General features: G+C 31.9%; 1 protein-coding gene across 1 annotated transcript; it reads left to right on the top strand.

The window, feature by feature from the left end:
* Window positions 1–11,633: 11,633 nt before the first annotated feature.
* LOC120074670 (putative calcium-binding protein CML50) lies at window positions 11,634–14,519 on the top strand. The gene is made up of 5 exons (XM_039027879.2): window positions 11,634–12,228; window positions 13,289–13,335; window positions 13,425–13,600; window positions 13,739–13,757; window positions 14,217–14,519. The coding sequence occupies exons 1-5, from the start codon at window positions 11,694–11,696 to the stop codon at window positions 14,319–14,321; spliced, it is 882 nt and encodes a 293-aa protein (XP_038883807.1). The 5' UTR covers window positions 11,634–11,693; the 3' UTR covers window positions 14,322–14,519.
* The last annotated feature ends 417 nt before the right edge of the window (window positions 14,520–14,936 follow it).

Consider the following 14,936-nt stretch of genomic DNA (forward strand, 5'->3'; position numbering starts at 1 on the left):
TAAAAGAAAAACAAAGTAAGTAAAATAAAGTACAAGAGGCGTCCCTAGAATATGGTATTGTGTTCTCAACGTAGGTACAACTCCAATGCGAGCATCAGACTGGCTTGCGTAAGTCAATGAACGTCTTGTTGCGTTCAGCTTCTCCTTCAGAGTAAGGCTTTACTCTCTGTCCATTGACTTTAAAGGCACTAGATCCATCTCAGCATGTTAATTCCACCGCACCATAAGGAAAGACTTGTTTCACAATGAAAGGTCTTGACTATCGAGATTTTATTTTTCCTGAAAATAAACGCTGATGAGAGTTAAAAAGTAAAACATTTTGCCCAATAAAGAGCACTTTCTTACTAAGGCGTTGATCATGCCAACACTTGGTCTTTTCTTTATAAATCTTTGCATTCTCGTAGGCATTGAATCTCCATTCCTCCAATTCATTCCACTATAACTTTCCATCACCGGCAGCTTCCAGATCCAGGTTCAACTTTTTAATTGCCCAAAATGCCTTATGATCTAACTCCAATCGATGTTTTTGTATGAGGTGCGGTATGCCCACAAGGTGGGAACGAGCCCTCCTGTTTAGCCAACGGGAAAATAAATCTCTTTGTTTCTTTTTCGGTCTCTGTTTAATCGAGGACAACTTACGGATTGAATGGACATCTCTAGAAATAAAGGAAAAGCAAAGCGGAAGAAAATCCTCGAAAAGAATAACGAGATGACCCCATTTTGTTCGTAAAACGTGAAAAAGCAATGTGAATACTAACACGTGACAGTAAGTATTAAGATCGACTTAGGAAAAATGGTAGAATAGTAAAGAATAATAGAAAAATAAAATCCGAAGAAAAATGGCAAAAAAATATGCAAGGCATGACATAAATTTGGAAGGAAAAAAAAAAAAGAATAAAGGACAAAATGTACGAAGAAAACAACATGCTTTTTTAAATCAAATTTGGAGAAAATAAAATTCAAATACCATTTAATAGCAAAATTTTGGGAAAAACTTCAATTCCATAGAACATAAAATCAATTATAATTTTTTTTGGATATTCCAAGAATTAATTGAAGGTTATTTCGATAAGTATATAATTTTTTTTAAAAGATGAAATCATATAGATAATAATAAAGATTATATTGGACAAAACTGAGAAAGTTAACCAAATTAAAAGAGAGACAAAAAAAATTTCAGTCTTTTCAGAAGTCTAAAACCAATAAAAAAAATATTTTTAAGTTTCTCCATTTTTGCTGATGTTTTCCTATAGTAGAGTACGATTTTTTGACGTTTATTTGATCCATAGACGAAGCGTTCTGATCATAAACTTCTAACATCTCTGATTTCACTTTGAGAGTTCAAAGACTACGTTTTCTCAATAATAATGCTTGTTTCCTCACATTAGACTCCAGTTGTTCAATCAACGATGAAACACGAACTAAAAAATTGTTATGACTACCAAAATTAAACATCATACATAGAACATGTTCTATTAATGCCTCAATCGTATTATACATTGACCAAATTCATTAAGTAACGAAATTGCATTCTCGTCTGATAAATACGATTTCAGATAATCCTTTGCATTTATACCATCAGTGTAATTAACATCTTAATTATGTTTGGAACCGTCCTGAAAATTGAGATTTCATCGAATGTCATTGTCAGATCCTCTATCTCCATCTGCATTGATAATAATTAAATCTTCAAATATCATGACCTAACTTGACTTATTACGGCCAAGATGAAGATACGTAACATTATTCAAAGCAATTTAGACCCTATTTGGCTATTTCGTTTTTTATTTTTTATTTTCAAATATTAAGCATATTTCATCCAATTTCTTATCATTGTATTTTTTTATGTATAATAATTGAATTTTTAGTCAAATTCAACAATGAAAACATATTTTCAAAAGCTATTTTTTTGTTTTCAAAATTTAGCTTGATTTAAGTAATGTCTATAAACTTAAATTTAAAATTAAAAAAACCAAATTATTATCGAATAGGATCTAATGGATGGTTTTATTTTCATTATCTAGAAATGACAAAATCTTGTTCCACTAATAACATTTTAAAAATGATTGCACGAATTAAATATCTGATAGAGAATATATTCTTCTTTGTCCTCGTGGAGAAAAAATAATTTAAAAAAAGATTGAATCCAATGACCGAAAATGACTTGAAATGTTCAAATATATATTTTTCTCTTTTGTTAATAACCAAATATTCTTATTTTTATATTTTATGAACATCCCTAGTTGTTGGTCAATAACCCCGTTCACAAAATTCAAAAGTCAACTAGACAAATAGAGTTAATTAATTAATTTTAGAATTCGATATTTATTTAATATGATATGAGAGTATATGAAGTCTAAACAGATATTTAATCCCAAAAAATTAGAATTCAATTAAATAATTATGAATTCAAAGAAGAATTTATTTGAGTGGACATGTTTAGAACCTCATACTTTATTTCCTAATATGAATTCATAAACGGTTGTTGGTAGACTCTCCAAAACATAAACTTAAGATTTACGGTCCTTGTCCATATCTAGTGTTTAGTTTGTTTGATTAATTTGACGATGTTAGTAGAGGTGTTCAAATAACCCGATATCCCGAATAACCCGGACTACCCAATCCAAAATGTAAGGGTTGGGTTGGGTTGGGTTAGGTTGTGGGTTGGCGGAAAAAAAAATCTAGGTTGACCCAGCCCAGCTCGAAAGATATATATATATATTCCTTTTTGTTTAAAGTTCGATTTCTTTGTATTGATTGATTTTTTAATTTTTAATATTTTTCTTTTAAAATTGTTATGATATTTGTCTTTGTTTAAAGTTTATAATAAATATCATAGATATTTGGTATTTAGCATTTTAATTTATGAGATTTTAGTTATTAGTCATGTGTCGTATATAAATTTACTTATTTTTCATTAAAAATAAAAAAAAAGTTCTAACCCGACAATCCAACCCAAAGGGTTGGGTTGGAAACTTTATTTGAGTCATTTGGGTTATCAATCAAACCAACCCACATTTTCGGGTTGGTCCAAAAAATATCTTTAACCCAACGCAACCCAACTCATGTACGCCCCTAGGTGTTAGGGTAAATTTTGATTTTTTTTTCTCTTTAAAAAGTAATATGAAATTTTTAGACGTTCAACAAATATGGAGTATGGAGATTTGAAACTCTAATCTCTTAATCAATAATATATGGCTTAACAACTTATATTATGACCAAGTTGGATGAAACGTGAAAGTTGTTGTATTTATACTATAGTTGTTGTAAATTTACATTAAATGATACAAAATATCTTTGTAACTTCGAGGTAGGTTTTAACTTATGACCACATACTTTGAAAAGTCTCATTTTCACCCAATAACTTTGAAATTGCTAAAGAAAATCATATTATAATGTGGCAGCTTATGTGTGAAGATGTACATGAACATTATTCATAGCTATAAGAGTAATTAAGATTATTCTAATAATGAATCTCATCTCAAAAGTTATCGTTAAAATGATTATTAGTTTTTACACATTAACTTTATTTAAATATATTCTTTCATATTTTTTATAGAATGACTCTTGCATTAATTTTCAATTTATTTTTTGTCCTTAGGTTTTTTTTTATCTAATTTTCATTTGGTTCCTCGGTTTCAAAATATTACACATTTATTTTCCAAGTTTTGAGTTTTGTTTCAACGTTGTTCCTAGTTTTCAAAATGTTACAATTCTACCATTGAAATTCAAGTTTTGTTTTAAATTAGCCTTTAGGTTTCATGATTTACATTTGTAACCTCGATTTTTAATTAAATACTAACTTTTAATAAAAAAAATTACGAAATGAAATTTTAAATTTAATTTTAATAGTGATGAAAAATAGTAGTAAAACTTAGTTGATTATAATTCTCATAATTCTTTTAAATTAATTAATGAACATTAACACTAAAAACATAATATGAATATTTAGTGAAAAATATATATTAAAAAGTATAAATCTTGAAATAGAAATAAAAAAAAAACTCAAATTTCAAGGATAAAATTAGAAAGGTTGAAATGGAAAGAAATTCATAAAGAAATTCAAAAACAGGTGTAGAGGTTATTTTGTTCCCTAGTTTGGGGAGATAGAAGGAAGAAAATAAGAGAAAGCAGCCAGCAGAGCGTGTATTTGTTGACTTACATTATTATAAATATTTATAATATAATTAATTAATTAATTTTGGAAGTAGGTGGCCACGTGGCGTCAGAGTCTCAAATTCTTTACGCGCTAAAAACCTGCATCCACGCCCCCTACTTGTATTATCGTTTCATATATCTAAATTACATTAATACCATTTCCTCTTTTTTTTTTTTTTTTTTTTTTTTTTTTTCCAAAAAGATACGATAATTAATGTGTGAAGTAGTAGAATCAAACCTCCAACATCAAAGTCAATAGTATAAACACTATGCCAATTGAGATATGTTCATATTTGTTTACCTTTTCTTCCTTTTTAAATCTCAATAAAAAGCCATGATTAAAATGTCGTGATTTCAATTACGAATATATTGATAAAATATCGATATTGACAGATATTTTTATAAATAAAAAAAATTATGTAAAAAGCTCACAACTTGTATGTGTTGACCTTTATAGGGAGAAATCATACTTATGCCAGTTTGTATTTTAAAACTTTGGGTTTCCCTGTCAATAGATGTCACTATACATGCAGATGCTCGTTATTCCCACCTCTTAAGCTTTCTCATAGCATATTCTATATATATGTCTCTGTAGTCAAGTGCTTCGCTTATCTCTTGTCTTCGACGTTCAAAATATAGTATTGTGAAATAGAATGATAGCCTAACCAATGAAGTAATTGATAACATTCTAGCACCTTTGAAAACCTTATTCATACATTCAATTGCATTGATTGTTATACACCCATAGCGCCCATCATGTGATTGTGTCCATTTTTTCAAGTCAATATCAGAAAAATATTCAAAGCACTCAGGGTTCAATTGCTTCAACTCTTTCATGCACCTAATGAACTTGTGCCTTTGGTGTTGATTTTCTGCCTTAAACACCAAATCTTTTAGTTGCTTCGATTTGTATTTTTGTATTGAAATTACTAGCAACATTACAAAAAGACAATATCAATGGTACGCTGTAGGTTAACTCCAACTTATTTTATCATTGTTAATTGCAGCAAGAATGCCTTTATGTCTATCAGAAATCAAGCAAATATCATCTCGTTGGGTAACATATTCACGCAATGCCCACATAAACCTGAGGAACTCAAAACTGAGAATTGCGAGTTTAGATCGCTCCAATTTTTATAGTGACCGGAATATAAACGATATACATTCTAAATAAAAGTTATGCATAATACAATTCAACAACAACATGCTCAGTATACAATAAAGCATAGAGAAGAGGTTCATTACCAGAGGAAGACGATATTCGAATGTATGAACCCACGGTAGTGGAAGAATTCCACCGATCTACCAGCACCCCGGCGAATCTCTCGTCTGATACTGCACAATCCGAACGTACACGACCAAGAAGACGGGGACAACACCACCAATAGGGAGACCCAGGTATCCTCAGCGTCAAAAACCCAGAGAGTGGGCTATGGTGAGTTTGGTAGAAGACGGAGGAGACGAAATCATGTAGACGACAAGCGCGCACGAGAAGAACTTCGCTATTGTATAACGGGGACGCTTATCGTATAGTAAAATTACACAATCGTTTAGGAAAATTGGACGATCATTTAGGAAACTGATGTATGATCGTTTAAGGGACGCGTGAATTAGACGATCGTTTAGACGACTGAGAAGCTATCGTATAGGCTCTCGAAAATCAGTCTTTCACGTTTTCTTTTTGGGCGCGAGATTCTTTTTGCACAACTCAATTTCTTCACAAATTGAAAATGATTTTCAACTTGTATCCCGCCGGTTATCATAACCTTCGGTGCCCACGATCCCATTTACTAAACGTGAAAATTGGTTAATTAAAAAATAATTAATCAATTAATTTATTTAATGAATATAATCATATTATATTTATATCCTATAGTTTGATATCATATATCTACTATAGTATTTTTTCTATATTTGATATAAATCATATTTATATCTAATTTCCTCCAAAACAATGTATCTGATACATTTAGCAAATTATATCATATATAATTAGCCATTCCAATTATATCATATATAATTGTACTCCTCTTGTCAATTTGAACATTTCAAATTAACCCAAACACTAGTTATCGACTTTATCCAAGCTACCCAGGTAACCTAATGGACCTGTGGCTCGAAGCTCCAATGGTACATGAATAGTTGACTGAACTCTTTAGCTACGAGATTCACCATCCATTAACTGTCAGTAATTCTACTAAAGACCAACAATTGAATTCTTCTTACCACATATATATTTCTGTGTCCATTGGATATAACTAATCATGAGTACGATGACCCTTCACAGATGCTCGTAAGTACAATTGGGCCAATTTACCGTTTTGCTCCTATAGTTACATCTCACTTCTTAAGTATCACTGATTCCTCTAATGAACAATATAACATAGTCCAATTATGTGTGAACACCTCTCGGGCCAAGAGAAGGCGTGTGGCGCCACATCGTTCAAGCCTCGGAATCAGCCCTTAAGGGAGCCATCTATCTACTTACCCCTACCTCGGGGAAGGAGTGAATTCCTTCTTGTGTAGCTGAGTTTCCAGCTCCCAAATCAGACGCATCTCCAAAATGATAGGTTTGAATCAACGACTTGGCCACTCGCACCCATACAAATCAAATGACCGCCCTCAATGGCAGGTGTTCTCAACTCACTCAGATTTGAGGTCATGTTACCTATGGTCATCTTAGTGAAGTAAAGTCTCTGTCATGAACGGTGTTATATAACGAGACATTAACACTTCGTGGTCAGGTTTTATATAAACTCTTTGTATAGGATGCCCCCGCTCGCATGTCCTCAACACGAATGATCAGGATTAGATCACTGTGGTAAGCCACAACACTTGTGACCATTCCATAAAGCGGGTCGCGTCCGTAGCGTTATCAGGATAAAGTTTCCCTCTTATATTCATATACTACAGACTATTTTGGTTATCACTCAAGACATGATCCACTTGTATGTCATCACATACATGTTTTAGTCACATACAGATAACCAGGGATTTTATGTTTATTAGTTTGTGGTAAAACAACTAAAACAAGTAAATGAGCAAAACAATAAGATGTGAAGTAAATATCATATATTAACAATCACAGGTGTTTGTATGTACTGTTTACAAACTACAGGACACGAGACTTTAGGGCATCAACCCCAACAAAATCATGACCAACTGGACGAGTTTTCTCCTTCAACAATAGTAAAAGAAATGGGAAATATATGTCTGTCTTCATCAATAGATAAGAAGGTAAATAATTTTCCTTTATATTTTTCGTAAAGATGAGTTCCATCAATTTGAATTAATGGTCTACAATATTTAAACTCTTCTCTTGCAGGATCGAAAGACCAGGAAATTCGATTAAAAATAGTTGTATATGACACATCAGATAGAAGAAAATACCAATTCGATCATGTTTCAGGATTGTATTGCACAACAACACTCAACTACGGTAGCTCTAAATATGATTTCTCACAATCACCAAACACAACAATCGATATTTTTCTCTTTACTTACCACACATGTCTATAATTAACAATTTAACATTATACCCATATTGTTTTTTAATTGCTTCTTAGAGTAAGGCCATAGACACCCTAGGATCAACTCTAACCATTTTTTGAATTTCAATACTCTTAAATTTTGAATCAAGTTGTGAATGATCCCTTGCCAATTCTGAGTACAAACATGAGCGTTCTCCTTCAAGTCTAGTAATTTCAAACATCCCATGAGTTTTACGCTGACATGCCCGTATCCTCCAATCAAACCATCCTTCCACTGTTTGCATCTCACATACCAAATATTTTTATTTGATTCTACTACGACGATCTCATAGTGTTCTTTCACGCAGTATTTTTTTAGGGTCGGTTGTAGGTCTTCTTTAGTGTCAAATAACATTCCTTTTTGTATTAAACTAGATTTATCTACACATCTACTTCTTTCCTCCAATGTTGACCATTGTTCAGAGATTGAATTAGTAATATCTCAATCTATTTGGGTGAACATCTCTGACGATACCAACTCAAGACCATGTTCTGTACTTCTATCGTTTCCAAATAATTCATAAAGTTCTATGCTAGTACCATTGTCCCCATTATTTCTAGGTTCAAGAATGACCAAATCTAATATTTACAACTATTATAGTTGGAAAAAAAATTAGTCTAACTTAATACGTTAATACTAATAGCCCAATCCAACATCAGTCCAAAAGATAATCCAAACTCTATTTTATGACCAGTCTAAAAAGGTTGTTTTTTTAAAACCAAAACAATAAACCTACATGTGCAATCCAAACTCAAATACAATAACAGTCCAAATATTTTCTTTTAAATTAAAAACAATAATATTGAACTAAAAAATGTAAACAATTCAAATCATAGACAAAACAAACTTCACACACTAGATCTCTCAAATTTTCAACCAAAATAGATCAAAACTTTAGCTTTTGATGCATACATTTAAATAAAATAGTAAATCTATGGAGCACAATCTCATATATTGGAAAAAAAAAACGTTACCTATGATTATCGTGACAGGAAGTACGACACACGATGGAACGAATGGTGGATGGTGGACGTGGGCGGGCGACGACTATGAAAGAAAGGCAGAAAGAAAGGCTTGAGATGAGGAAGAAAGTGGGGAAGAAGGTTGTGGTATAGGTTTCAGGACCACGTAGTCATGTACTGGATACACGAGTTAGGACTCATGGACCCAGTCCCCGATTACTTGGTCAATATGGCAGTCTGTGTGTACCAAGGTGTGCCAGATTCACGTGAACGATTAGGGTCCACGACATAAATGCTTACTTAGTAATCGTGTACCAGGTTCCATGATTTTCCTACTCTATTTTTGTCAATTCTTTCAACCCAACTCTATTTTTGTCAATAATTATTACACTAACATTATTTTCAAAAAAATCCTGTCCCTATCTAATGTTCACTTTACTAGAATTAACTTACATTTTTATTGTAACAGCTAATAAGGGTTGCTTTTCTTCGTTGTATAAAATATTAAACTCAAAATATTAAAGTCCCGTTTGGTAATCATTTGACTTTTTGTTTTTGTTTTTAAAAATTAAGTCTATAGATACTACTTTTTGGTCCAAATTTCTTCATTTGCTATCTATTTTTTCCAATGGTCTGAAAAATCAAAACCAAAATTTGAAAACTAAAAAAAAAGAGTAGCTTCTAAAAACTTGTTTAGAATTTGGCTAAGAACTCAATCATTGTATTTAAGAAAGATGCAAACCATGGTAAGAAATGAAAAGAAGATAGGCTTAATTATTAAAAACCAAAAATCAAAAATAAAATACACCAAACGAGATCTTAATGTTTTTATTGGTCTAATTTTCACTTTAGCTAACTCTTCCCCTCGAAATTCTATAATACATAAATTTAAAAAAGATGACGACAGCTTGGATGAGGTAGTTGTTCTAATTGTGTTATTTAAAACAAATTCGCTCCCTCTTCAAAATATTCATGTAAAAAAATTCATCAATAAAAAATGAATTATATATATATATATATATATTAAATATGAGTTTGGTAACTATAATTGTCCTAGAAGAAGTTTGATAACCTAAGCAAACCTCTCTTCCTTTAGTGTTTGTTCGGTCGAATGTTCTTATTTGTTGTTTTAAATGGTTTGGGACTTCTCTGGTAGGATCAAAACAACCTCTTCTCTTTGAGACATTTTCTCTTCAGTCGTACGTGTTTCGTATCTTTTTGTCTGGATAGTTTGTTCATGATTCAATCTCTTGATTTTGTGTGTGCATTGACCTCGAGATGTGAGATTCTCCTCTCTTTTAGTAATCCAATACCTTTGCATAAAAAGAAGTTTGGTAACTATAAATTAAAGATGTATAATAAATCTCTAACTAATCCAAAAAGTATAGTTTGTAAATGAAGATGTACACTTTGTATTCTACCTATATAATTTCACAACGTTTAGGCTTAGTTTGAAATTATTGGCAACAGTGCTTTTAAAGAAAATCAAATATACTATGAAGAAAAAATAGTGCTTGGTAAATTATAAATTTCAAACCTAAGCAAATTGTAAACATATTACAATATTTGATAAATTTCAATTTTAAAATTTGAAAAACCATAGTATTTAGTAAATGAAAGATTTATTCGTTGTGATTTAATTATAATGACCCAAATAGACGTTATTTTAAATATTTTTATATTTGATTTATTAGAAGATAATTATTTAAAATTTTGTATAACATAAATTGCAAAAAAAAAAAGCTTAATTTAAATTATTTGATAAAAATTCAAGAAAAATAATTGTATAAAAAAAATGAATCCATTTTTTTTTTTTGTTAATGTAAGAATAGACATGAAGAAAAAAATATATGGAAGAATAGATTTTAGGAGATTTAAAATATTACCAGGGAGAAGATATCTAAAAAGTGAATTTAAGTTTATTTTATAATTTCCTTTTTATTATCGCAAAAGTACTCGATGAAAGTCTTAGGATCTGTATAGGTTGACTAAAAAAAATTGTTTTTCAGAAAAGTTGTTTTTATTTAAACACTTTTGATAAAAATATTTTAAAATACATTTTGAAAGTGTTTCAAAAGTTATTTTGAGTGATTGCCAAACATTTCAATTCTGTAAAAAATGACTTATTTTCAAAGTTAAACGAAACATACACTTAGTCGATATACATGTTTCTCACCTCTCACTTGCTAAAATTATTCAAAATTTTTATCATTACCTTGAGAATATAAACGTTATTAACCGTGTACACTATATATTCGAACCTTCCACCATTAGGAAGGAAGGAAACTGATAAAAGAAAAAATATTTTCTAGTTTAAGGTAGATATTGTCATGCTTATTAAATTTTGGAGTGTAATTGAATAAAGTTAAAAATTTAAGATAAAAACGGATATAAATTAAGACCACGTTTATCAATTCATAATATAAATTGGTGTAATTATCGTGAGATTCAATTGATAGATCAATCATAATGGATTACAATCGCAAACATATTTAGATTGTTTTTTTTATTACGTTTACTTATAATTATGAATTTGTTACATTTTCTTACCGTTTAGGGTTACATAGTAACAATAATAGTAAATATGACATATTCATAAGTTTCATACGGTAATAGTTATAATAACAATAATGATATCAACTGATGGATCTTTTGTAATTTTGAAACACAATCAATCGAATTGTATTCTTCAATTATAGATCGAGAAATGAACTCTAGATTTCATTACGATTATAAACGTGACCGAACGACAATACATTGAAAATCAATTTTATCGGGAAAGAAAGAAACATCTTAAATATATGTATGAAAGCAAAACAAAGAAACAAAATCGATTTCTTCTACTTTAAGAATATTTTATATTTTTTAATAAAACAATGAAAAACCATGCCCTTATTGGTAATTTAACAACAATGGTAGACCATGGCATTTTCGTAAATAATCTGCAAATTCGATTCATATATAAACCCTTCGAAGTCCTTTCAGATCACATTCTACCTGGGATCAGCAATTTCATTTTTTTTCCTTTAATTTTGCTGAAAAATGTCAGGTTACCCAAATCAACCTTCCGGTTACGGTTACGGCTACGGCTACGGCGGTAGCGGTGGTTACGGAGCTCCACCGCCGACGGCCCAGGTTTACAATTCTTCAGCTTACGGACATCCACAGCCTCAGCAGACTCAGCAGCCGTACGCTCCGGTGGCTGCGCCATACGGCGCACCGTCGGCACCGTACGGCTCAGCTCCGGGCGAAAAACCACCCAAGGACAAGCCTAATCAGTCTTACGGTGGTGCTGGTGGTGGCCATCAGTCTTACGGTGGAGCAGGCAGTGGTGGTCATGGTTATCCACCGCCTTCTGCGTATGGAAACCCTTTCGCTTCACTCTTGCCATCGGCTTTTCCGCCTGGTACTGATCCGAGCATCGTTGCGTGTTTTCAAGTAGCCGATCAGGATGGGAGTGGGTTTATTGATGATAAAGAGTTGCAACGTGTTCTGTCCTCGTATGATCAGAAGTTTAGCATCAGAACTGTTCATCTTCTCATGTACCATTTCACCAACACAAATACCAGGAAGATCGGTAATCTCACTTTTCCCCCTATCACCTTTTGCTTTGCCTGATAATAGGAAATTTCATGTGGTTTTAGTTTCTTGAATCAACAACAGTAAAATAATGGAAAAAAGCAACGAGAACCTGTAGGAATCTGGAGGGCCTAGATAGAGCAAAAAGACAAACAGTTAGGTTAATAAGGGCATGGGCGGGTTCTGATCGGGGCATCTACTAATTGTTTCAGCTAATTTTAATCGAAAAATAAAATTAATTGACAAAGATAAATGTATGATTATAACTTGAATGGATTGGAACAGGTCAGTCTTTTATTGTCATTTGTCAAAACTTTTGAGGGGAATTTCATATAATTGCATAGAATAGTACCTTGAGCGGGGATAAGGGATTTGAATCTTCGATTTCAAGGGAGGATTATATGGCAATTCCAGTCGAGCTATGCTCATTTGACATATGTTTACAGAGAATTGTAATGTGCCCTTTAAGTGATTATGATCATTTCTCATTACGATTAGCTGATAGGTTCATGATGTTCATAAATCATGCCTATGACTACGAGGTATTCATATTCTCATATATACATATATATCTACAAGGTATTTACTAGAAGATACCATCATACCAAATACTTTTCTATATCTATTTTTCTTTTTGATCCTATACAAGGATACCTCCGTGTAATTGCCTGCGATTAGTTGGTGAAGTAATTTTATGTTTTATTTTAAATTTGTCTGGTCAAATTGCAAACCTGCTAATTGGATAGATTAGTTGTGGTTGTTGAACGAAGTTCACTATTTTCAAACTTGTGTTTGAAGTTATTGACTTTTCAAAACTCAAAAGCTTTTGGGTTATTACCGTCTCTGTCACTATGTAAGTATTTTTTGAAATGATGCAAAACAGTAACGTTGTCTTTTGAATTAGAGTCATAGTTAAATTGTTAGTTCTTCCATTTGTTCAAATCATCTTGTTATCATTAATTGTTCATGCATTTGGCCTTGAGCGACCTCAATCTGGAAATCCTGCTTTTTACTTTTTCAATTGACATTGTCTTTTGCATTTTGTTTCTGAAAAACAGGACCCAAGGAGTTCATTGCTCTGTTTTATGGACTTCAAAGCTGGAGGGTAAGTTGAAGACTTACTATTTTAGCTAACATTATTTGTTGGTGTACGTCTAATTCTGTTAAACTGATTTTTTATTGAGTCTGTTTCAGGGTATTTTTGAGAGATTTGATTCAGACAGAAGTGGAAAAATAGATTCCAAGGAGTTGCGAGAGGCACTTTTGAGTTTGGGCTTTGCAGTCTCACCCATGGTCTTGGACTTACTGGTGTCTAAGTTTGACAAAAGTGGTGGGAAAAGCAAGGCCATTGAATATGATAATTTTATAGAGTACGTCTGTCTTCCTTACTCTTGATTTTATGTGGTACTCTTTTTATAATGAGAGGTTCTGAGTTATCCTTCTTTAATGTTAAGTTTCCACTTCCATTAATCACTGCTCTCATTATTCTTTTCTTTTTGCAAATGCAGGTGTTGTCTTACTGTCAAGGTGAGCCTCTGACTATTTTTATTTGCACATATCTTTTGTCTATTACAATATGAACTGTTTAAAGGTGATGGATCTTTGAATCCACATGCACATGCTTATTGTGCAATCTGTGTATTTTTAGTTGTCTTCATTTCGTTCCACTCACATATTGATGCCTATGAATGCCCCGAACACCTGTTACACCAGTTTTAACTCCTGTAGCTATGAAGTAGTTACTTATAATCCAATTTCACTATGAGAAATTGCTGTTGTTATTTTCGTTTTTTCCCCCCTTTTCATGTAACATTCAATGTTTTCCTCATACACTGATAGTTTAAATAAACTCCTCGTATGAACCTTTAACCTGATTCTTCAGCAACAAGACCATTTTGATTTTTGCAGCTTCCAGAAACATTTTATTGCCATGGGCAGAAAAGTAAAGACCTAAAACTAAAGTGATTTTGATGTAAAATTTTACAGGGACTGACCGAAAAATTCAAGGAAAAGGACACCACATACTCTGGTTCTGCAACCTTCAGTTATGAGGCTTTCATGTTGACTGTCTTACCATTTCTCATCGCATGAGGAGTTTTTCATTGTTCGTTCGAGCATGTGTATTCAGTGTAAAGCTTGATTTTCTTTGGCTTTTCCTTTCGATTTCCGTCATGTTTGATAGAATCTATTGATGTAGCCTTATCCTTATCAATGCTCTAAGTTTGTTTTTTGGTATAAATTGGCTATCTTAAGTATTCAATGATAGTTCTACGAATGTCTCAACTGTTATATGTTTTCCTTCCTGGATTTCCAATTTGGCAATTTGACAGTAAAAGTTAGGTCATTGTATCTTATATTTATATGATGAACTTGAAATTGCAACAGGCATTGTCATTCTGCTTTTGATGATAAATATTGTGGATGAACTTGGGACAATTAAATTGCAAGTGATTCTGGGTTGATGGCAATAATAATTTCACAAAAACAAGTCAAAACATCTTAATTTCTTGTCATTTTATTTGTACTATTTGCCTGGTCTTTATGTACCTGAAAAGTTAACTTGTGCAGGTGGGATACAATGGAGCTGTTATTTGTTTATTTTTGGCTTTGGTTCTTGTACTTTTAAATTTAGTTTATTTTTATTTTTGTACTTTTAAAATACTCATTTTGGTTTATACTTTTTTAATTTTGGTTCATTTTAGTTGA

Source organism: Benincasa hispida, chromosome 3, assembly GCF_027475165.1.
Source record: "Benincasa hispida cultivar pf3 chromosome 3, pf3_genome.v1.1, whole genome shotgun sequence".
Classification (NCBI taxonomy): domain Eukaryota; kingdom Viridiplantae; phylum Streptophyta; class Magnoliopsida; order Cucurbitales; family Cucurbitaceae; genus Benincasa; species Benincasa hispida.

What these genes read in the sequence shown, in the direction of transcription:
- LOC120074670 (XM_039027879.2), top strand. Translation starts at nt 11,694, where the DNA reads ATGTCAGGTTACCCAAATCAACCTTCCGGTTACGGTTACGGCTACGGC. An exon ending in CACAAATACCAGGAAGATCG is followed by an intron (nt 12,229 to 13,288) that starts GTAATCTCACTT and finishes TCTGAAAAACAG; the next exon opens with GACCCAAGGAGTTCATTGCT. An exon ending in ATGGACTTCAAAGCTGGAGG is followed by an intron (nt 13,336 to 13,424) that starts GTAAGTTGAAGA and finishes AGTCTGTTTCAG; the next exon opens with GGTATTTTTGAGAGATTTGA.